Source organism: Sminthopsis crassicaudata, chromosome 4, assembly GCF_048593235.1.
Source record: "Sminthopsis crassicaudata isolate SCR6 chromosome 4, ASM4859323v1, whole genome shotgun sequence".
In the NCBI taxonomy this organism is placed as follows: Eukaryota; Metazoa; Chordata; class Mammalia; order Dasyuromorphia; family Dasyuridae; genus Sminthopsis; species Sminthopsis crassicaudata.
In genome coordinates, this window is record NC_133620.1 from 408,447,728 (window position 1) to 408,471,788 (window position 24,061).

The following is a 24,061-nucleotide window of genomic DNA, read 5'->3' on the forward strand; positions in this document are numbered from 1 at the left end:
ACCTAAGGAACCCGAATTAGCAGGCACAGGCATTTCTGGGAGCTAAGGGGAAGGTCGGAAGTTAGCATCCTGTGTCCTTCCTTCACCTGCACACCCTCCGCCCCCCTCCCTGGATCTCTCTCTCACTGCTTGCTCAGGGATTTGACTGTCAGCAACAGAGAGAAATTCTCTGAGATGGACTGAGGCATCAACCCCGAGTCAGGGAAACTGAACAAGCTTGTTTGGAGAATAAGTAGTGGAAAAGGGCCAGGGTGGGAGTCACTGGGTGGAGCACTCCACTGGCCCCTCTGCTTCCCACTCCCCACCTGTCACTTTATTATACTCAGAACTGATATGAATGGAAGTGGAAGCTAGGAAGAGAGAGACCCATCGTTGGGAGACCAAACTCATGGAGACTACATCCCCACCCCCTCCCTTTATCAATCAAGTACCATGTGGTGAGGAAGAAGTGGTGCTGGAGGAGCAGGTTCAAAATGAAATAGACCCCACCTTCCACTGCCATGGCAACCAGGTTCTTTCCAACCATGTCCCACTGGAAAGGATCTGAAAAGTGTTCCTCGCCTGTGAAAAGATGGGGAGAGGGGTAAAGACCAACGAGACTTATGGCTTCAATTCAGTTCAATCGGCATTTATTCAATATCTACAATGCGCCCCTCATGTTTTTCAGCAATGGGAAGTCAAAGGCCAAAATGAAACACTTTCTGCATTCAAAAAACTCACATTCTACCTGGGAGACAACATGCACACAAACAGATCAATGAAAAATATATTTTAAAGCAAAGTAATTGAGGATGGGTGGATGGAGTAACTTTCACTCAGGGAAATAGGAAGGGTCCCTGGACCTGAGGCCTGATGGGAGCTGGGCAACAGACATGTGCGCAAAGGCATCAAGACCAGCGAGGAAGCGTTTGCACAGGAAATAACAGCATGACTGGCTGGGCGGGGAGGAATGTCAAATCACTCTGCAAAGGCAGAGTTAGATTGTGAAGAGGAGAATCTGGTTTATTACTCCAGTTTGTCCCAAAAGACAATGGAAACCTCCAAATCTACTTGAGCAGAGGAGAATTGTAGTGGTGTTTTAGGAAGGTTAATTTAAGCAGAATAGAAGCTCTTTGAAGCCAAGGACTGTTTTCTATTTTATTTTTCTATCTCCAGTGTACCTTGTACAGTTTATTTTTTTGAGATGGGGATTGAAGGTGGAAGGAAGGGTTGGGGGTGATCTTCACCTGTAATTTTTAAAAATATAATTTAAATTTTTTTGTGTTACATTTTAAGTTCGTTCTCCCTTCTTCCTTCTCCCCTCCTCCCACAACACAGAAGGCCACCATTTTACACACACACACACACACACACACACACACACACACACACACACACACGTACACGTAAAACTATACTACACATTTGAATATAGTACTCAGAATGGCTTGTTTTGTTCTTCAAACAATATTGCTGTTTCTGTATATGATGGTTTCTTGGTTCTGCTCGTTTCACTCTTCTTTATTTCATGCCAGCCTCCCATGTTTCTCCTAAAATCCACCTGTTCATCCCTTCCTACAACACCGTGTATTTCCATCACAGTGACCTGAGATTTTGTCAGTGTTAGGAACTCCCAGTGTGGAAGCTCCCTCTCTTTGTCAAAGCAGCTTGGCAACATTTCTGCAGCTTTTCACCTTGTGACTGAGAAGTTAAAGGTCTCACTGAGGCTCATGCAGCCAGGCCAGCCTGGGAAGGAGGCAGGTCTAGTATCCCACTTCTTTGCACATAGTAAGTGCTTAATAAACACTGATTGGATTGGACTAAAGTGTAACTTCCTAAAACCCATCAGTCCTTCAGAAGTGGGTTGGACGGCAAGACGTTTTGGAGGCTCTGTGCAAAGCAGATAGTACAGACTGGAAACTTTAAACTACGGTGAGTGACACTATCTCAGCAGACCCTCCTGAGGGCCACTTTTATTGCACTCTTCGGACCGAAGTCAGCCCAAGAGAGTGTTAGCACCCAGCACGTAGTAGGGGGCTCTCCATGACAGGAGAGGGTTAAGAAGAGAGGAGGCCCCGCTTTCCCTCTGGGGTCACTGCTCAGCCCACGGAGCCTCACGGTTCTCGGCACCCTCTGGGAGTCCCTTTGTGTCCACCTTTGGTCCTTCTCTCCTCAGGGGAGAGATGGCTACTTCTATGAAGCTCCTCCAAGTCCTTACTTCTCCTGATTCCTACTGGCTGAAGTCTTCCTATTATACTTATTTGTGTACAGCTCGGTGGCTCTGTGGATAGAGAATGGGGCCTGAGCCAGGAATGGAGCTAAATTCTGGCCTCAGACACTTTGTGACAAGCCATAAAAAAAAAAAAAAAAATCTCCGCTTGCCTCAGTTTCCTTCTCTATAAAATGGGGGTAATAATAGTACCTCCTGGTCAGGGATGTGATGAGGATCAAATGAGATAATAATCAGGTATTTAACGCAGGGCCTGGCACGTAGTAAGCATTACATAAATGCCAGCTTTGTTGTTATTTCTCCTTTGCCCCTAGCTTGTACCACACATTTTTCTATCTAGGCAGTTAGGTGGTTAACTGGTTAGAGCACTGGGCCTGGGAGTTCAAATTTGGCCTCGGATACCTCCTGGCTGGGTGACCTAGGCGAGTCCCTTAGTCTGCCTCAGTTTCCTCAAATGTAAAGCGGGAACAATCACAGTGTTCATCTCCCAGCTTGTTATGAAGGTAAAATGAGACAATATTGGTGAAGTGCTAGCAAACTTTGGAGTTTTATATAAATGCTGTCACTTGTTTGTTGTTTTAAGACTTGGCCTGATATTCCATTGGGAGACTGAGATACTAATTGACTTGCTCAAGTATGAGATAACAACAATAACAACATCAATAACTAACATTTCCATATTTTTTGCAATCATGATCTCACTGGATCCTCACAACCCTCCTGAGAGGCAGGAGCCGTCATCTCCTTTCTGCAGATGAGGAAGCTGAGGCAAACAGGGACTTCAGGGAGGTATAACCCGCCCGGGCCCCTCCCTCTGCCCGGGATGACCAGCCGCCTCTCCTTCTCGTTGCCGGCTGTGGCAGACGGCTGCCCACCGTCCCCGGGCAGGAGCCCGCTTGAAGCACAGTCACTTACCAAAGGCAGCGTAGACATCTGTCACGGCTTGGTTCAGGGCTAAGTCAATGAGTCCCCGGCCCAGGCAGAAGTGAGGAAGAACGAGCAGCGCCTTCCTTAGCACGGAGCTGAACCTGAGCAAGGCCTGAAACACAAGAGCCGAATGAGGCTCGGACGTGGACAAGGACAGGGAAGAGACAAAGTCGACAGAATGGCCCCCACCTGGAGCACACGGCAAAAACAAACAAACAAGCAAGAAAACCAACAATGGATATTTTGCTTTTCCCTCTGGTGTTCATTGTTACATCCCTGGTGAAGGCCAGTGGCTCGTCCCCAATCCTGTTCTTTCCTTTGTGAACTATAGATTTTATTTTGTGCGTTTAAAAGCTGTATTCTGAGCAGGAGTCCGTACACTTCAGCAGCCTGCCCCATGGGCCCAGGACAGAGCAGAGGGGCCCTGTCTCACCAGGCGCTGCCTGGCAGTGAGAGGTGGGGTGATCACGACGGGGGAGGCCACAAGGAAGGAGCTGAAGAATACAGAAAACCAGCAAGGGAAATCTGAAAATACAGGGAGGTCTTCGAGACTCAGACAAGGGGCAGGGAAATGGGCCAAACGCCGGAAGTAGGAGCTGTTTATTTTGTTTATTTAGCTTCTGACAGCTCCCAGCCCAGAGAAAACATACAGGGAAGATCCAATTTTAGTGCCTTTCTTTTGACAACAATGAGGATTGTAATACAAAGGGGAGAGAATTGCTTCCAGAGTGTGACACTGCCATACGCTGAGATGAAAAGGGTAGGAAGGAATAAGGATAAGGATTTATATAGTGTATGTGTGCGCGCGCACACACACACACACACACACACACACACACACACACATATATATATATATATATATATATATATATATATATATATATATATACACTGTCAGACACTTTATACTCATCTCCTTTGATCCTCATAGCCCTGGGAGATAAGTGATATTGTTACCCCCACTTTACAGATAAGGAAACTGAGGCACATAGAGGTTACGTGACTTGATTGGGATCACACAGCTAGTAAGTGTTTGAGGCTGGATCTGATTCCAGGCCCAGAGCTCTATCCGGATTGCCATCTCGGTGCCTTGTCATGGCAGTTATGGGAAGAACAGAGATGCCAAAAGGGGACAACTTAAACATGCAGTCTCTGTTGTCCTTGGCTCCAAGGTCTAAAAGCCTAAAAAGCTCTTGGGACTCTATAAATGGAAGCTTTAGACAAAAGAGTTGATGTGGCATTAACAGGAGGCTGCCCCTTCCCCAGGGAGGGAGGGACAATGGGCTTATCTGGACCACACTCTGAACTGCCATGAGGAATGAGAAACCGGGAAGTGGCACAGCTTAAAAATGCCAGGGTGGGGTTGGCAAGGTCAGTAAGGCTTAGCATGCAGGCCCCCTGGGGGGCTGGAGCTCAGCTAGTCAATCAAGATCTCCCTACTCACAGGAAGTGAGTGGAAAGCCCCCTCTTGGCCCTTCCTCATCCCACCAACCAAATTAGTTTGTTTTTATTTATTTTAAATGTTTCCTCAAAGATGATAAATTTTGGAGGGGATGTGAAGTTACTAAGACACTAATGCATTGTTGAGCTGTGAAGTGATTCAATCATTCTGAAAAACCTTTTGGAATTATCCACTATAAAACTGTGCATAGCCTTTGATCCATCAGTGTCTCTTCTGGGGTCTGTATCCCTAAGAGAGAGAAAAGGACCCACATGTGCAAACATGTTTGTGGCAGCCCTTTTCATAGTAGCAAGAAACTAGAAACTGAGTGGATGCCCATCAGTTAAGAAATGGCTGAATAAATTGTGGCGTATGAATGTAATGGGATATTATTATTCTATAAGAAACGACCAGCAGGATGATTTCAGAAAGGCCATCATTCAAATACATGAATTGATGCTTAGTGGAAATGACCAGAACTAAGAGAACATTGTATACAACAAGATTATGTGATGGTCAACTGTAATGGACGTGACTCTTTCCAACAATGAGGTCATTCAGGCCAATTCCAATGGACTTGTGATGGAGAGAGCCATCTGCATCCAGAAAAAGAACTATGGTGATTGAATATGTGGATCACAGCATAGGATTTTCACTTTTTTTATGGTTTGCTTTTTTCTCATAGTTTTTTCTCTTATGTTCTAATTTTTCTTGTAAAATATGACAAATATGGAAATATGTTTAACAGGATTGCACATGTTTACCTTGTATTGGATTGCTTACTGTCTTGGGAAGGGTATAGAGGAGGGAGGAAGTGAAAGTTTTATAAAATGAATGTGAAAAAATATCTTTACATATACTTGGAAAAATAAGATAGTATTGAGGAAAAACAAGGAGAGAAAAGATGAAAAAATGTATTTCTTCCCAATTGAATGAAAGCTGTTTGAGGGCAGAAACTGTTTTTTCTTTGTGTTTCAAGTGTTTAGTATACAACTTTTCATACAGTGGTTGCTTAAAACACTTTGAAATTGAATTAAAAGGCATCTTTTCTTTTGTCTCCATTGGCAAACACCTGAGAAACTACCTTATGGATGTTCACATATATGTAATCTGGTTTCTAAATTATAATAATAATGATAATCAACTGATAAAGATTTAATCTCCCATCTTCATGTCTTTGCCTCGATAATGCCTGGAAAATACATTCCATACTTGCCTCTACCTTTAATATTCCCAACTTTTCCCAGTTCAAGTGACCATCCCTGTATGAGGCTTTTGCTGGTCCCTTCAGCTACTGGTGCTTTGTATATATTTTGTATGGTTATAGGACTCATATACTTATATGGTTATTATACTTCTGTATCATACTTATGATTATTGTTGCATTTCTCCTACTCTTCACATGAGGGCATTTTTGTTTGTTTTTGCAACTCCAGGAACCAGCACAGTGTCCGGCACATAGTAGGTGCTTAATGAGCACTTGCTGATTGACTGATAATGATGCCTTACATTTGTCTTATCACTTCAGTTTATAGAGTTAAGTCAACTAAACGGGCAGGTAGGTGATGCAGCGGACAGAGTACCTGGCCTGGAGTCAGGAACACTCATCTTCCTGGGTTCAAATTCAGCCTCAGACACATATTAGCTGTGTGACTCTGGGCAAGTCACTCAGCTCTTTTTGGCTCAGTTTCCTCGTCTGTAAAATGAGCCGGAGAAGGAAAGGGCAAACTGCTCCCGAAGCCCTACCAAGAAAACCCCCGTGCGTCAGAAGCAACGGAAACATGACTGACTGGCAATGGGCCAGAGCCATGACTTCATGGGGAGAGGGAGGACGGGGGGGCCGACGGCCCCTTCTCTGTGACCTGTAGTCTGGGAGCACTGAGAAGTAAATGAGGACCTGAGGCCAGGTCTCCAAACACTACAGCCCACTGCCTCCCGGGGTCTGTGGCTACAAACAAATACAAAAACATCAACATGTCTGTACATTGGATCATGGGCTGGGGGCCCTAGAAGAAAGTGACGAGGATCCTGAACACTGGTCACCTCCAGGCCGTTTGTCTCACTGCCCTTCACCCCCACCACACACACATTATATCCATCTCACCCATTACACAGACACACGACCCCCCCCCGCCCAGCACACATTGCATGCATCACTCATTACCCACATCACACACACACACACACACACACACACACACACGCTCATAGAATTCCCTCCCCAAGCCCATCCTCCATGGGCCCGCCCAAACATGCATGAAGCCTTCCCTGACTCCCCCAGCTCCCACAATCTTTCTGTCCTCAGGGCCCTTCCAAGCTGTACCACATACTTGGCACCAAGTCACCAACTGCCCTGAGACAAATGGTCACAATACAGACCTAGAGCCAGAGGGAATCCCCAGAGGCCTGGATTTAGCCAAACTCCCTCATTTTACAGATGAGGGACTGAGACCCATCAGTCCAAGCTCCCTCGTTCATACCCCTTGAGTCCTGAGCTCCCAGCGTGTGCTGCGCTCACTGTAGATGCCTTTGTTTTTGTGAATAATATTTATTGCTAATTTTTGTTTTTACTTTGCTTAAATTTCCTCCTGTATCTCTCTCCTTCTTCCTTCTCCTTCCCCAGAAATCCATCTCTTATAACAAAGAATTTTCTTGGAAAACAAAACAAAAATCCCAGCAAAACCAGTCAATATAAGGTATGCGAGGTACCACCATCATGGACCCACCAGCTTTGCGAAGTGAGGGGGTCGCCCACTTTGGGGACCGGCTTGTTCTTTGGAGTTTTGCAACAACCACCGTCAGTTGTTTTTGTACTGGGGGTTCCTTCCATTTCGAATGTTGCAGTTGCTTTGTATATTATCTTTCTAATTCTTGCTAACTTTCCCTCCTGTTAGTTCCTGAAGTCTTTCCATGCCTTTCTGTATCAATTTGTGCTTGCATCCCATTCCATCCCCTCCCAGCGAGGACGTGTGCAATGGCTGGGAGGAGCCGGAGACCTCCTGTTGTCTGAGAAGCTGCCCTCTGGACGCCGGGAGATTTTTCTCTGCTCCTGTCTGACCGGCATCGGCCCTGAGAAGAGCATCCTTGAGAGGCTGAAGGCCCAGGGCCAGGCTGCCCCTAGGATGTCCAAGGAAGGGCTCCCGAAGATTCTGGAAGAGCAGAGCCTTGCCCTCACTGTCTCGGGGTCCCCCAGCGCTTCCGGGGACTGGCTGACAAGGCCTGCAAGGGCAGACAAGCTCCCGTCTGTCTGGGGAGGCCCTGGCCTGGGGCGGCTCCAGAGCCTGGATTATTCTTTGGTAACTGGTGGGGGCCTGGGAGCGTGACTTGAAGGCGCGCCAGGAGTTATTCTAAGGCTGATACTTAAGGATCCCCAAGCCAAGTCTGCTGAGAAAGGCTTGTTCAGAGCTCCAGGGAGGCTTCCTTGGCCCTGAGGCCTAGAGACCAGAAAAGCATCTTAGAGAATTGATTTGGCAAAAACTAAAGATGTCTCATCAATGAAGTGACCGGTCAGGATTCCAGAGCCTCTACAATGACATACACTTCCCACCTCCTGATGAATTCTCTCCCCACACCCCCTTTCATGGACCAGCCCAAACACCTCCTCCATGAAGCCTGATGGAGGATGGACTCAGGGTACAGAACAAGACAGATTTCTTAGGCATGGCCAATGAGGCCACTTTCTTGACTGTGCATATTGTTGTAATAATTTTGTTTTTCTTTCTTTCCTTTTTTCCATTTAGAGGTGGGGTATGTGGTAGCAAGAAAATAGTTTTTTGTTAAATTTTAAAAATTAAATTGGCTTAGAAACATAAAAGGATCTTGAGTCTGGATGGAAGAAAGCACTCGTGGCTTTTTTGATAGCATCCTGTCTCATGAAAAACTAATAAAGAACAGAGCTTGAACAACGGTTGCAAAGAAAAGGCCTGAAGGGCGGTTGTTAGGAACTATTGAGAATAGGACAGAGAACTGAAGATGCCCTGAGTAAACTCCAAGAGCCCCCAAATCAGAACTGAGATGATGCCATATTTATGTCCTCTAAGGATGGAGCTCCAGCAATATCTCTCTGAGGACGATTAGGGTTTAGACATCTATGGCTTATTAACTTCAGGATATGTAGCTCCGAAATAGTCTTAGTCCTTAAAAGGGCAGCAGCGTAGGATGGAAGACGGAATGCTGGATCGAGTTCAAATCCTGCCTCACATAATTACTGTGGTACTCTGGGCCAATCATTTACCCTCACCCTCACTATCCCCATTTGTAAAATGAAGGTAATAACAACATCTTCCTTACATGTTTGTTAAAAATGAACAAATAAGATAATCTGCATACAATTTAACAAATTTTGCCAAACAAATATTCATTATTAATATTCTTATTATTATTCCTAGCCACATGCCATAGAAGTCACCTCATTTCTCTCAGCCTCAGTTTCCTCATCTGCAAAGCGGTGAAAATAAACATGTATATGGCACCTACTGTGTACCAGGCCTCATGCTAAGTGCTTTATGAATATTAGCTCATTTGATCCTTCGATGAAGGGAGGGTTATCCCTTCTAGCTTGAAATCTATCGCTCTATTGGGATGAGACTTAAAGGACTCCCCGCTTTTCCCCCAGATGATCCGGCAGAAGGCCACTGACCCCTCAGCACTCGTGGGATAGGGCTAGTAAAAAAGACAAAGCACAAACATCCTCACTTAGAAGCACATAAGGGCGAGTATGAACTGAATGTGCTTCTGGGCTGAGGGACCTTTCTGGGGGGAGGCCCCGGCCCCACAAGGCTGTGAAAGAACGGGAGGAGGGTACTCACGCTGTTGTTCTCAAACAGCTCCAGGACAAATGTGAGGGCGGTGCTGTTGATCCCAATGAAGAGGTTGGCACAGGACAAGGCCACGTAGGCTGTGCTGGGCACGTCAAACAGCAGCGAGGCGGGGTACATCATCGGGATCACGGCCCATCTGTTGAGAGCCCCCAGACCCAACACAGCAGCCTTTCAGTTCTCCTCTCTCTTCCCACTGTGGCCATGACAGTTCAATCCCTCTCCCGGTCTCCTCTCTCTGTCTAATAGCCTATGATATGTGCCCGAGGTCCTCCAGACTCCCGGTTGGCAAACCCTTAGCCTGGGCCTGTTACAAATGCTGCTGTTCCTCTTCCTTCGCTCCCAGCTGGGAACCTCCCCCAGGCAAGGATGGTCTGCAGCCTGCAGGTTACTTAAGGCTGGGTCGTCTCCTAATCTTCACTTCCATCAGTTCCAAGTGACTTACCCATACAGGAAGAGCAGGGCAATCAGGGCTGGGAGATTGCTTGGGGACGTGTATGCTCGCTTTTGAAATCCAACAAAGATCCCCACCACTATCCCAGCACTCACAGCATAATTGACCTGGTAAAAGGAAAAGAAGGGGGCAAAGTCATTTCAACTTTCTGGACCAGTTTGTTCACTATAAAATGGGGGTGAACCGGGAGAGGGCATTGAACTAGGCAATGCATCTCAAGTTAATTTGGCCGTGGAACACTCTGAAGCTTGAAATAATATTGTTGGGATACTTAAACCCTGATGGAGTGGGACCACAGAATCATAATGATTTAGAACTTGGAGGGGACTTTGGTACCTTGGCTCCTGAGAACCTTCCTTCTGATTGGGTGGCTCCTCCCTGAATCTCCATTTAAGGAGGGCCCTTAGGCCAGCATCATTTGTTACCAGGCTGAACTCCAGACTCTATCATACCTTGTACCCTGCCTCCCCCAGCCTTTCTTCTTCCCCCCTCCACCCTTACTTTCCTTTTTTTTTTTTTAACCAATTTAATATTTTTCCCCAGTGACATTCAAAACAATTTCTTTTACATTTGTTTTTAAGATTTTTGAGTTCTAGGTTCTCTCCTCTATCCCCACCCACAATTAAGAAACCCCATGTGAGGTTATGCAAAACATTTCCATAAAAGTCAAATTGTGAAAGAAAACATAGACCTCCCACTCTACTGAAAATAAAAACTCTCAAGAAAAGTTAATTTAAAAATGAAGAGATGGAAAGAGAAATAGAAAATGTATATTTCCCCCCATTTATTCTCTTCTTTCACCCTCAAAAATGTTTTGCTATTTGGTTATCTTTTGTGTCTACTTTTCTTAGAACATAAGTTCCTTGAGAATAGGGACTGTCTTTTTGCTTGTACTTGTCTTCTCAACATTGAGCACGATGTCTAACACTTAAGAAATACTTGTGGACTGACTTTATTTTTCAACCCCTGCATTGTACAGATGAGAAGATAAGCACAGAGAGTTTAAAGGGTAACACAGCTAGTAAGTGATGGAGGTGAGACCTTCACTAAAGTTTTCTTAATCCCAAGTACAGAGACCAAGCCACTATGGGAGGCCATGGGAGAAGGGGACAGGGGAAACTTTGTTAGCAAAAGAGCCTTATGCTGAAAAATAAGGCACCTGGTAGAACTTTTTCTAATAATTTCAAAATTATAATGCCAAAAGTAAAAATATCATTAACAAGGAAATTTTCTCATGGAAGCCCTATCGGTTGGGGAACTCTTGACTTTGGCCAAACAGGCCACATAGGCTTGGGATCAATTCTTTTTTTTATTAAAGCTTTTTATTTTCAAAACATATGCATGGATAATTTTTCAACATTGACTCTTGTAAAACCCTGTGTTCCAAAATTTCCCCCCTTTCCCTATCCCTTCCTCTAGATGGATATGTTGGATAATATCCAATATATGTTAAATGTAAGGATGCGGTTCCCGCAAAACAAGAGAAGGGAATTGTAAGGGTCCTTTAAATGGGTGGGCACAGTGCAAAGGGAGATTTGAGTGGCCCAGAAGTAATCTCTGTGGATATAGAACTGCCCTGTGGGTGGGATCCTGGCCATATCGAGATAGCTTCGTAATGGGTGACGGCTCTCTCACTGGTTGGCTGTGTGTGTGACCTCACAGGCCCTTTATAAGCCCACTACAGACAGTAGTCGCTCTCTTTAACCTGGCTCCCTAACCTGGGTGCCAAGCCAAGCTGATGGATAGCCGAGAGGTAAGGAGTTTGGTAGTGAACACGTGGGTCTTCAGACCAGGTGTTCACTAGGAAGCTGACAAGTCAGGGCATTATGTGAGTAGGTATAATAAAGGCTTTTAAGATTACACGTGGCTGTTCTTGAGTGCGCTGACGGTTATTAAACTACTATTCAAGAAATTGTGGCCAGAGACCTTTGAAGGCCTCAGAGGAGGCGAGCCGGGTAGAGTTGACACTGCAAAGGTCAGTGGTCAAAGGTACTCTGTTGGGCCTAGGACAGACTGGTAATAGTAACTGCCAGGAGGGGATGTTACAGTTAAACATGTTAAAATATGTTAATCCAATGTATGTATTATATATTTATATAATTATTGTGCTGCAAAAGAAAAATCAGATCAAAAAAGGGAAAAAATGAAAAAGAAAACAAAATGCAAGCAAACAACAACAAAAAGAATGAAAATGCTATGTTGTGATCCACATTCAGTTCCCACAGTTCTCTCTCTAGGTGTGGATGGATCTCTTCATCACAAGATTATTGGAATTGGCCTGAATCATCTCATTGCTGGGAAGAATCATCTCATTCCACGTCCATCAGAACAGATCATTGTGTAGTCTTGTTGTTGCTGTGTACAATGACCTCCTGGTTCTGCTCATTTCAATCAGCATCAGTTCATGTAAGTCTCTCCAAGCCTCTCTGTATTCCTCCTATTGGTCATTTCTTACAGAACAATAATATTCCATAACATTCATCTACCACAATTTACTCAGCCATTCTCCAATTGATGGGCATGCACATAGTTTCCAGTTTCTGGCCACCACAAAGAGGGCTGCCACAAACATTTTTGCATAAGTGGGTCCCTTTCCCTCTTTTTATGGAATCAATTCTTTACAAACGTTCACTGTGCAATAAGGGACCTTTAAGGATTTATGGAAAGACACATCTGTCCTTTTGCCACTGACTCCTTTCGGGGCTGTAGAGTTCCTCTAACTGTGCACGTTACATTCCTTTTTCCAACTCAGATTTAGGTGAATAACTTGAAATACTTATGCTTCATAGCTTTCTGGATACTCTCCAAGAATCCATAAATATGTAAAAAAAGAAATATACCTGTCAACAAATTTCACCTAAACTCTCATTCTGTTGAAAGCTTGAGGACAGAATCAGGAATAGTGGGTGGGAATTGCAAAGATTCCATTTTAGTCTTGAAGCTTTAAAAGTTTCCTAACAATCTGAGTTCTCTAAGTCCCACAAGAACTGCTTCCTCAAGAAGTGGTAGGTTCCTCATTATTTACTTATTGGATATGTTATAAGGAGGATTATTTTTGTTTGTTTGATGAGGTAGCCACAGTGATCCCTTCAGAAACTCTTCCTATTATTGGACTTGGGAGGCTCTGCCTGGAACATCAGGCCTCCATTCAGCTTTCTTAATGGGTTGAATAAAAAAAGATGCGATAAGGGATAGAATTTTTCCATCGTGTCTTGAACTAAATGAACAATAGGTAAACTGTCAGCCTTGAATATAAAATCTGTTCACAGCTTGACTGAAAAGTAAGCAAAGACACGAGTTGAGCTTACAGGCTTGTTATAGATTGAGAAGTGTTGAGTGATTTTTGCCTGACTTTTTTTGGCTAATGGTACCTGGCTGATGCAGACACACGCCAATGACATGTTCACCTGAAGGGAAGCTTCTAGAGCTTCATGTCATTCCCAGAAATGTGTTTGAGCTTGCTTCCCCTGTGGGCAGCAGAGGGTGGAGAAACTCAAAGAATGATGATAGACAGAGTTGGAAGATATAACTACATCTCCTACTATGCCATTAAGACATCAGGAACATAACCTTCAACAAAGCTGCTGAAGGCACATTCATTTTCTCCTTGTCCATTTAAGGAACCACAGTCCCTTAAGTGTTAAAATATGAAAATTGAAAGCATCATTAACCACTGGCAGCATCATTGGGGTTGCACTCTTGGTGCAATGAGTTACTCAGACACACCCTGGGTTCAAACAAATTGTCCTTTTGCTAAAAATATATTCTAAAATCCCAAGTAGTTAAAAGAAGTTCGGAAAATTAAAAACGGATAAAAGCAATCTGTAAGAAATTTCCCCAAGGTTTGCAAAAGCTCTATTTTAAAGTCCCCTGAACCACTTTTATATTCTCCTTGCTCAAAGACCCCATAGCTGAGTCCTGTATCATTTCATCCACGGGCAAAATCAACCCAAGTGTTCAAGATCTGTGTTCAAAACAGTCCTAGTCAGTGCAGGGGAGCTGAGACGTTAATTTACACCTGCCTAGCCAAAATCATGGCCCTTAACAAGCACAGTACAGTACAATGAGCATCGAATCCAGAGGCAGAGAATCCCACCCGTGCTAGTTATTGGGCCTGCAGTCTTGGACAGGTCATTAAACTCTGGGACTCAAGTTTCCTCAACTGTAAAATGAAGGAGTTTAGACTTTGTTGTTGTTTGGGCATTTTCAATCATTCGCGACTCTTCATGGCCCCCTTTGGAGTTTTCTTGGCAAAGATATTGGAATATTTTGCCATTTCTTTCTCCACCTCATTTTGCAGATGACGAAAGTGAGGCAAACAAGATGAAGTGACTTGCCCAGGATCACACCGCTAGGAAGTGTCTGAGAATAGATTTGAACTCAGGAAGATGAGTCTTCCTGACCCGAGGCCTGGCATTCTATCCACTGCTTCACCTAGCTACTCCTGGACTAGATATCTAAAATCCTTTCCAGCTCTGAAGTGATGAATCTAGATTTGAGGATCCCTCAAGACACACTCAAGAGGATGTTAGATTAGAGCCCAGGGCATGGAGTAGGCAAAAAGCTGTCCAGACAATCTTTGCCATACCTTTTGTAGCAATAGTCAGGGCAGGGAAAACCCTGTTATTGCCCCAACAATGCAGAGACTTCCTCAGAGGGAGAGGACTTTCAGGAAGAGTCTTATAGGCTCCAAAACATCCCTCAAAATAAAATATTAAATTTCACAAGGGTCCACTTGATCACCAACCATTTATCTCACTGGCCGCTGTGGGTCAGTATGAATTGAACCAATGTTACATACTGCTCTGTTACAACAGCTTTGGAAGACTGAATATTGCACCCTGCTTCATGACCACGAGATCACAAGTCAACCTCTCTCAGCCTCAGTTTCCTTGTCTGTAAAATACTGCTTATGGACCTTAATTCATAAGGCTGTTGTTAAATCACAGGGTTTTAGCCTTAGAACTGAAAGGTTCTTTGGAGGCTGTTCATTTTCTCTCTCCCTCCCACCTCCCTTTGCTCCCACTGAAAAACAAATAACATTGTTACACACATACATAGTCAAGCAAAACAACTACTTTCATTAGTCGTGCCCCAAAATACAACTACTGGTTCTGATCTTGGATCAATCAGCTCTATCACAAAAAGAGGTTTCCTTGTGGATCCTCTGGAATCATTGTTGGTCATTGAACTGGTCAGAACTTTTAAGTGTTTAAGAGTTGTCTTGGGAGTTATTATTATATAAACTGTTCTCCTGGTTCTGCTCATTTCACTCTATATTAGTTCATAGAGGTCTTCCTATGTTTTTCTAAAATTATTCCTATCATGGGCTTGGCTCTTTTCAACAAGGAAGTGATTCAGGCCAATTCCACTGGTCTTGTGATGGAGAGAGCCATCTGCATCCAGAGAGGGGACTGTGAGGACTGAGTGTGGATCACAACATAGCATTTTCACTCTTTTTGTTGTTGTTTGCTTGCTTGGTTTTTTCTCATTTCCTCCCTTTTGATCTGATTTTTCTTGTGCAGCACGACAAATGTGGAAATGTTTAGAAGAATGATACATGTTTAACCTATATTTGATTACATGCTGTCCAGGGGAAAAGAGAAGTGGGGAAGGAAAAAGAAAAACTTGGAACACAAGGTTTTGCAAGGCTGTTGAAAATTATCTTTGCATATATTTTGAAAAATAAAAATCTAGTATTATAAAAAATAAAATTAGTCCCATCATTTTTACAATAGTATATGCAAATGTAGCCTGCCTTTTCCCAATTGATGGGAACCCCTTCAGTTTCTAGTCCTTTGACAGTAGGAAAAAAGATCTACTATAAATATTTTGTACATATAGGTCCTTTTTGTCTGTCTTTTTATTTGTTAAAGCTTTTTATTTTCAAAATATATGCATAGTTTTCAACATTTATCCTTGCAAATCCTTGGGTTTCAGTTTCTTTCTCCCTCCTTTCCCTCCACTCCCTTCCCTAGATGGCAAGTAATCTGATATATGTTAAACATGCCATTCATCTATACATATTTCCACAATTATCCTGCTGCACAAGAAAACTAAATCACAAAGGGAAAAAAATGAGAAAGAAAACAAAACGCAACCTAACAACAAAAAGAGTGAGAATACTATGCTGTGATCCACACTCAGTCCTCTCCCTGGGTACAGATGGCTCTCTCCATCACAAGACCAGGGAAACTGGCCTGAATCACTTCTCACAGGAGGAAACCGAGGCATAGAGACACTAAGTTTCACCCACGATCACACTGGCAGGGAGTGACAGGCGGGGGGACTCAAACCCCTGACTCCACAAGTGTTTTTTTCTGCTGAACGGCCTCGCGTTTGAGCCCTCTCCAAATCCCAAAGGCCTGTGGAAACATCAGCCGTCCTATCGTGGCGACTGATGGCGCTCTCGGGCAGCATGGAGTGTTTCCAAGCTTCCACTTCGGACGGGAGACAGGGGATGGAGGCCCGCCCGGCGGATACTCACAATGTCCCAGAGGAAGTTGGTGACCCAGTAGGTGGTGGGGCTCACTCCACTGACAAACTGCAGGTGCTTGGCTTTGCTCACCCTCTCCTGGATCAGATAGAGCACAAAGCTGGCTGGGACGAAGGACATGGCAAAGATCACACAGATGGCCACCATGGCATCGACGGAGGTGGTGAGCCTACAAAGGCACAGAAGGGGAGGGGGCACAGCGGGAGCCGTGAGGAGGGACCACAGGAAGACGGAAAGCCTGATTCTCTGCTATGGTTTTCAAGCAGCCTCAGGCCAAGAGCTCCCAGGGTGCCGTGAGTTTGGCCATGTCCCTCTGTGAAGAATTTCTGCATTCACTGACTCGATCAGCAAACATGTATCATAGTCAATCCATCATTTATTATCAATCAATAAAGTATTTATTGCCCACTGCGTGCCGGGCGGTGTTCTAGGCACTGAACATGGAAAGGGGCTCCATGCAGAAAGGCAGTGAAGGGAGGCCATAAACGGAGTTCTTGCCATTCAACTAGAAGTTTCTACAGGGCACCAGCCATCAGTCACTGCCACTGGGCAAAGAAGCCACTGGCGATGCCCGCAGTGAGGGGGGACCACCAGGGAGGTGATGGCAATCAGGAAGACTGCCTGGTCAGAACGATACCTTCTTTTGGCAGTGAGGATGCAGGGAGCTGAACTGGCGGGAGACTGACAGAAAATGAAGCCTGAACTGGGACAAACCCTTCCCCTGAGACCAGATGAAGGAACTAAGGAGGTTTAGCCCAAATAAGAAAGGTCTCAGGTGGGGGTCAGGGGGATGCCACTGTAGAAAGGACTGGAGAGTCAGGGGACCTGGGGTCAAATACCACTTCTGTCATTTCTTCTCCGGATGACCCCAAGCAAGTAACCTAACTCCTCTGGGGTTCTATTCTGCATCTGTAAAGTAAGAATATTCAAGATTGCGAAGGTCCAGTCTAGCTCCTCTGAAGGGCTCAGAATCAGTTCTTGTCAGGATAAGCAAAAGTCCTTGCCCCACGTTGGGCGCCAATATGTAATGTGCTGTTGTCTCCAGAGACTGCGATGGCTGTGTAAACTCCTTTTAAACATTAAGCTCCTCCTCAGAAGTTCAAAGGGGTAAACTCCCCTTAAAGGCCGGAACCAAAGGTGTGAACTAGAGAATTGCTAAGTACCGACTTAGCACTTAGTAAGAATCTAACACAAGATGATGTTTTCTGGGGTCCCTTTCTAGCTCCAGAATTGGGGTCGTGAATTTTATTTGCTTGTTTTATTTTTGATAAATGTATTTCAACCTTGTGGGTTTTTTCTTTGTAAACTTATGTGTTGTGTTGTATGGACTTAAGAACAATATTCTAAGAAACATCCACAGGCTTCACTGGCTTCCCAAAGGTGATCTATGACATTAAAAAGGAGAAGGATCCCTAGTCTAGAACCATGAACATTATGCCATCTAATTTTAAGGATCAATAAGGCTATCAGGTGAAAAAGGGATCAGACTTGGTCTGTTTGGCCCCAGAGGCAAGAACTAGGAGCCGAGAAGATAAAAAGTGGCAAAGACTCATTTAGTTTGATATTGGCTGGTTGGCTGGGGATTTTCCTTGCCAATTAACTATCAGAAAGTAAAATGAGCTGCCTCAGGAAGGGACGCGCTCCCTCTCACAAGAGAGTATCAATCAAGCAGGGGCTGGATGACCACTTGCTGAGTGCACTGCAGGTGGGATTCTCTTGGGAGATGAGAGGGTCACTGAGATCTCTTCCGGCTCTGAAATTCTGACCGTCTATTTGTGGTATTATGGCCCTAGACCTAGGAAGCTTCTTGGAAGTCATTTTGTCCAACTGGCTCATTGGACAGGTAAGTAGGCTTGCAGAGGTACTCAGTGCACAGGTTCCAGATGAGGACCAGAGGAGGCCCTCTGGCTCCAGACCCAGAGCTCGTTCCAGCATCCCGGGCTGCCTCCTCCTAACCAAAATGTGACGAGGAGAGGGAGTGGGGAGGGAGGCAAAGGCTTGGCAGCGTCAGGTCCAGGGGATGATGGACCAACGACAGCTTACTTACACTGTGATGTCAGAGAGCTGCTCCTTGGTGAGGTTCAGTGGCTGGTTTATGAGTGTGATTCCAAAGTCCTCTGGGTCCTTGCCTTTGGGCAGGCTGGCTCTCAGGATTGCATTGTTGGCCACGTTGAGGAAGGCAACCATCGCGTGCCAACCTTTGTTGTTGAACCACACCTAGCCAAGGAGAAGGGGCACAGATTCATTGAGCCTCCAATACAGGGAAACAGAGACATTGGACTTGCCCTCACGATTAATTCAGGTAAAAAATATCTGCGAAAGGGAAAGAAAACTGGAAAGGAGGCAAATCTCCATGTTCCTCCCCAGATTTCAATGGGAGAAAGAATGTCCTTCTGGGAAAGGAAGAAAAATAACTGGACCACATGAAACGCAATGCCTTAGGACCGGTTCTGGTACCTTAATGTTGTCTTCAGTTTCCAGATATTTAAGGAAATTGGACATTTCTTTCGCAGCCTCTTGAGTGGCAGGGCCCTAGAGTGGCAAAGGAAACAAGGAAGAGAAGGATCTCTCAGTTACAGTGGTGACTTCTTTTCATGGGTTTTAAGTAGTCCACAAAGCCCGTGTCTAGTCACAGATGGCATTTACTTACCCCGCTCACATTCATAAGTTGACCAAGGTCTTGTAAAAACCCAACGATCTCTTCCCCAGTGATACGGAAGACTGGGAGCTTTCCTCCAATGGAAATCCCTCCATACCTGTTCAGGGAACAGAAATCCTCAAGATGGTGCAATGGTCTTGAATCCATGACAGCATTGGTTGATAGAACCGGGAATGTTTATCATAAAGAAAAGAAAATTTTGACAGAGTGGGAGTGGAGTGGGGATACAGACCATGATAGCTGACTGCCAGCATTTGAAGAACTGTCATATGGAATGTTGTAAGATGCTAGATTTTGAATTGGAAAAGCTTTTATAAGCCATTTAGTCCAACCCCTCCGCCCTCATTTTAAAAACAAAATCTTAGGCTTTTTCCTACTTGTCTTCAGAGAGCAGAACTGAAAACACTGGTTGAAAATTACAAAAACAAAATGCAGAGTGTCATGTTCTTCTCTAAAGTGTAATGTTCTCTGGGAGCAGGTTTCTTTTCAGTTCAGATTCAATAATCTCCTCAAATGCAGCCAGGAGTTAAAGTCCAAATCCTTTACTGTCTCTTTCCAAAACTTAATCTCCTTCACGTGGGGCTCGGCTAGTTTTCTGGAGGCCTTCCAGAATTGGTTTCAGTGTTCTCCTGCCACCACTTCTCTGTCTTCCTTCTTTCTGCCCGACTTGTGAATCTCCTCGACTGAGTCCTGGCTCTGAATCTCCTGAAGTGCCCAGCCAGCACCAAGGTGGAAGTTGGAGTGAATCTGACTCCGCCTCCGAGAGTGGGCTTGTGGCCTTCTGACTTGTGAATCTCCCACAGTCAATCCTAGTTGAGGCTCCTAGCTTTTATATGCTCTCTAAAGGTGTGAACTCCTTTAAAGGTGTGAACTCCTTTAAAGGTGTGAACTCAGTACATAAGCATTAGCACCTTGTTTCAAATTCAACAGGGTGAATGTCAGGAACAAACTTCTTAATAATTAGACTCAAAAAAATGGAATGAGCTGCCTCAGAAGGAATGATGGAGTTTCTCCTAACTGGAAGGTGGCTGGCAAAAGATTCTGTGATTCTGAGGTATACTTGACCTAAGTGTGCTAAAAGAAGGAATAAGGCTGAGGGGTCCTTCTCTATCCAACTTCTCAGCCTCTGCTGTCCTCAGGCCAAAAGCCACAGGACTTTCTGAAATATCTCGAGGGCAAGCAACCATGCTTAAGAAAGGCATAATTACGCTAAGCTAAGGGTACAGGCCAGAAGTGCTAGGAGAAGAACCAGGGGTGGCCAAGGCAAAAACCTACAGATTTCAGTTCAGATGAGATTGGTAAACATCTACTATGGATGAACCATTCCAAGATTAAATTCCTCTAAACAAGGAAGAGAAAAAGAGTTTCTTACCTTTGTTCATTGACCCAATATTTGCTTTTCATACTGCAAAACAAAATCATGTAATGAAACCGGTTAGAGTATTAATGTTAATTTTATCCTTCTCCTTGATGTTTTCCCATTCTTTGCCCCTAGCCTCCTCACCTAATTCTCAGAGACCTTCATTTTTCTGATTTAAATTTAAGATTAATTGTAAAATAATTAATAATTTTCCAAATATAAAATCATGAGACAGATGTGAGAGCACCTAAACTCATGGCTCTTAAGAAAACACTGCCAGCCCTCTTTGTGGTGGCCAGAAACTAGAAACTACATGGATGCCCATCAGTTGGAGAATGGTTGGGTAAATTACGGTATATGAATGTTATGGAATATTATTGTTCGGTAAGAAATGACCAGCAGGAGGACTACAGAGAGGCTTGGAGAGACTTACATCAACTGATGCTGAGTGAAACGAGCAGAACCAGGAGATCATTATACATTAGCAACAGCAAGACTACATGATGATCAATTCTGATGGTCGTGGCCATCTCCAACAATGAGATGAACCAAATCAGTTCCAACAGAGCAGTAATGAACTAAACCAGCTACACCCAGTGAAAGAACTCTGGGAGATGACTATGAACCACTACACAGAATTCCCAATCCCTCTGTTTTTGTCCACCTGCATTTTTGATTTCCTTCACAGGCTAATTGTGCACTATTGCAAAGTCCGATTCTTTTTGTACAGAAAAACAACTGTTTGGACATGTATACATATATTGTATTTAATTTATACTTTAACATATTGAACATGTATTAATCAACCTGCCATGGAGGGGGGGGGAGGGGGAAAGGAGGGGAAAAGTTGAAACAAAAGGTTTGGCAATTGTCAATGTTGAAAAATTACCCATGTATATATCTGGTAAATAAAAACTATTAAAATAAAATTTTAAAAAAAAGAAAACTGCCAGTATGGGGAACAGAGCTAAGAGTTCGAGGAGCAGGGTGCCAGGCAGGGCACTGAGATAAGGAAGACCAATGGCCAGAAGTTGTGTTTGTGGTCCATAATAGACTGACCTCCCAGAGTCCAAATTGGGACCTATGGTCTGGCAAAGGATGGCTCTTGTGAAAAGGCTCATTAGAAGTACACTCTGTCTTCTCAGATCAGGATTGTTTCAGACATATAATTCACCACAAACATTTTATCACGTGTCAGATATGTGCCAGACACTATGCTAGGCACTGGGGTCACAAAACTGGCACAGACACCTTCCCTGAAGGATCTTCCATTCTAATGGAAAATTCACAACATATCCTGGTTCTATAGGATGTAGTTGCTGGGGTGGCTGGGTGGTAGAATTGGCCACAAGAGCAAAATCTGAATTTTATGCAGAAAGAAAAATCAGGTTATATAAGACATGCACACTTTGGGCAGGAAGTCCTCCTCAAGGTCTCTTTTAATTCTAAATCGGGGATCCTTACAACCTTTCCTGACAGTATCCTATTAATCTCTCCTTACCTGCTTCTTATAAGCGTGGGATACGTTTTTACCAGGAAGTCTGAGATATTCCTGTTTGTGAGATCCTGTAGGATTTCCGTGCTTCGTTGTACTCTCTGGGGACACGAGAAAGGAAGCCCCAGTAATTATTTTGGAATTTAGAATCTCTTCAACTCTAATTAACAGAAGAGTTTCATACCCAGTGGAAAAAACCTTTCTATTATCTTGTGGATTTTTGGTGAGATAGTAAACATGAGTCACAGTTGAAGTGTGCATGTTTAGCCACCAGAGGGGAGCATTGGTTCAAATTTAGTAGCAGATAATTTTTTTTTTTCCCCTTAATCTGTCAGAATCAGCTTTTAGAAACAAGGTACACACACCCCATCAACATGTACTTTAAATTGCTTAATTCTCTTCTGTTAATCTTTCCCTTCTTTTTTCCCCATCTCTTTTCCTTTCCCCCTTCTTTTTATTTCCTTTTCCCTTGACAATGACATGCATGGGTATTGCTAACTGTCCTGCTTGCCAAAGGTTGCTGACCTGAGGGACAGTCTATTCCAAATAGTTTCAGACTCTGACCCATCCCTATTTTCCCTATCAAAAACCCCCACAACTGTGTATTTTATTTTTTATATATTTAATATATATTTATCTTGGTTCTGTCAGGAGAATATAAGCTCCTTGAAGGTAGACAACTATTAATCCTTTTTTTTTTTTTTAGTGTACTCAGATCTAGTGAACTGTCTACTATATAGTAATGTTTAATAAATACTCGCTCATTGATTGAGTTAAGCCAGAGCTACTTCATCAGGGTTGGTGAACTTATTTCTTGATAATTTGATGTTTTTATAATTGTATTTCAATATAATTATTTTAAGTTGTATGTATGTTATTTTATGCATTTTAAAACAATATTTTGAAAAGAGGCCCACAGTTTTCACCAGATGATTAAAGAGGTTCACAACACACACACACAACACACACACACACACACTAATCTTAACTCTCCCTTTTGTAGTTCAGATAAATCAGCCAACCCTCTTTGCCCTCTTTGTTACCTAAAGGTCAAATCCAGGATTCTGGATTTGTATATTTAGGATTAAAGAGTAGGTTGTCTAAACAAAATTAGAGCTAAAGGAAACTTTGGAGATAATCTAATTAGCCAGGACAGCTCTTCACCACCACTAAAGCAAAAGTGAAGGGCTGATACTCCCTACCCATCCATATGTAATGGATATTATAAGGGGATATTATTCCCAGTATAAAGTTCTTAGAAAGAGCATTAGTGGCCACCTTGCCCAACCACCTGCGCTTCCCTTTATAAATGAAGAAATTGAGTTCTAGAGGAGTGAAGTTATTTGTTCAAAGTCAAGAAATCTAGAGAAAACTGTTAATTTTCTCAGAAAAGAGAATGGCTTCCTATCTATCTTCTACTATCTTCTACACCAACTGTTTTCACCCTTTACACTCTTTGATCTGGAGTGTTTGCTACTGTGTGTGCTTTCCCATAAAAGTTCCAATTGCTCCTGTTATTCTCCCTAGGAAGATGAAGGTAAAGCGGAAATTGCAGTTATTATAATCATGGCACTAGTGTTAATTTGACAGCTTTCTAGGCTTCTCTTATATATTAATTTATAATAGGGAGTCACTGAAGCTTCTTGAGCAGGGGAGTGACATAGTTAGATTTGGGCGTAGGAATGACACCATAAATTAGTAAATAAATGATTAGCGAGAGAAAGAGAATGAGTGTGTGAATGATGAATACTGAATACATGACATAGCAAACCCTCAGGAAACACTGGCTGAGTGATAGAATGGGAGGGTAAATTTGGTACTTGTTCTGCCTTTTGGCTAAGGTCCTTTTCTGTATCATTTTCTATAGTTCTCTCCGGGTAACTCTCTGTAAAAGGAAACGAGGGACCAGCATGGTCGTTATTCAGCTTCTGTTGGCTAGGATGCACCATGTACTTATTGTCTCGATGCTATGCTCGGTGATCAGACTCTCTCGGAGAGCTGACTGGTACCTGAGGAGGAAGGGGCCCCCCTGCCCCCTCAGGGCATTCTGGGAGCATCGTGAGCTTCTCTTGGGTGCTGCACTTGCAGGCAGGAGAGGGGTTGTCTGCTGTCCATTTCTGATTCTGGAACAGATGAGTCATGTTAGGAGAAACAGAGGGGGTCTTCCAGGATGTTGAATGACCACAGGGATAATTCCTGC

At 43.8% G+C, this 24,061-nt stretch overlaps 1 protein-coding gene across 3 annotated transcripts in view; it reads right to left on the reverse strand.

Moving 5' to 3' along the window:
* ABCA4 (ATP binding cassette subfamily A member 4) overlaps positions 1-24,061 on the reverse strand; it is a 357,920-nt gene that overhangs the window by 23,773 nt on the left and 310,086 nt on the right. For all 3 annotated transcript variants that reach the window (XM_074262732.1, XM_074262731.1, XM_074262733.1), the window contains 11 exons: positions 23,871-24,057; positions 21,868-21,962; positions 20,379-20,411; positions 18,998-19,103; positions 18,805-18,879; positions 18,395-18,564; positions 16,339-16,516; positions 9,843-9,958; positions 9,389-9,536; positions 3,125-3,248; positions 432-561 (listed from right to left, as the gene is read on the reverse strand). In XM_074262732.1, the coding sequence (XP_074118833.1) occupies positions 432-561; positions 3,125-3,248; positions 9,389-9,536; positions 9,843-9,958; positions 16,339-16,516; positions 18,395-18,564; positions 18,805-18,879; positions 18,998-19,103; positions 20,379-20,411; positions 21,868-21,962; positions 23,871-24,057 (1,362 nt within the window). The remainder of the gene's footprint in view (positions 1-431; positions 562-3,124; positions 3,249-9,388; positions 9,537-9,842; positions 9,959-16,338; positions 16,517-18,394; positions 18,565-18,804; positions 18,880-18,997; positions 19,104-20,378; positions 20,412-21,867; positions 21,963-23,870; positions 24,058-24,061) is intronic.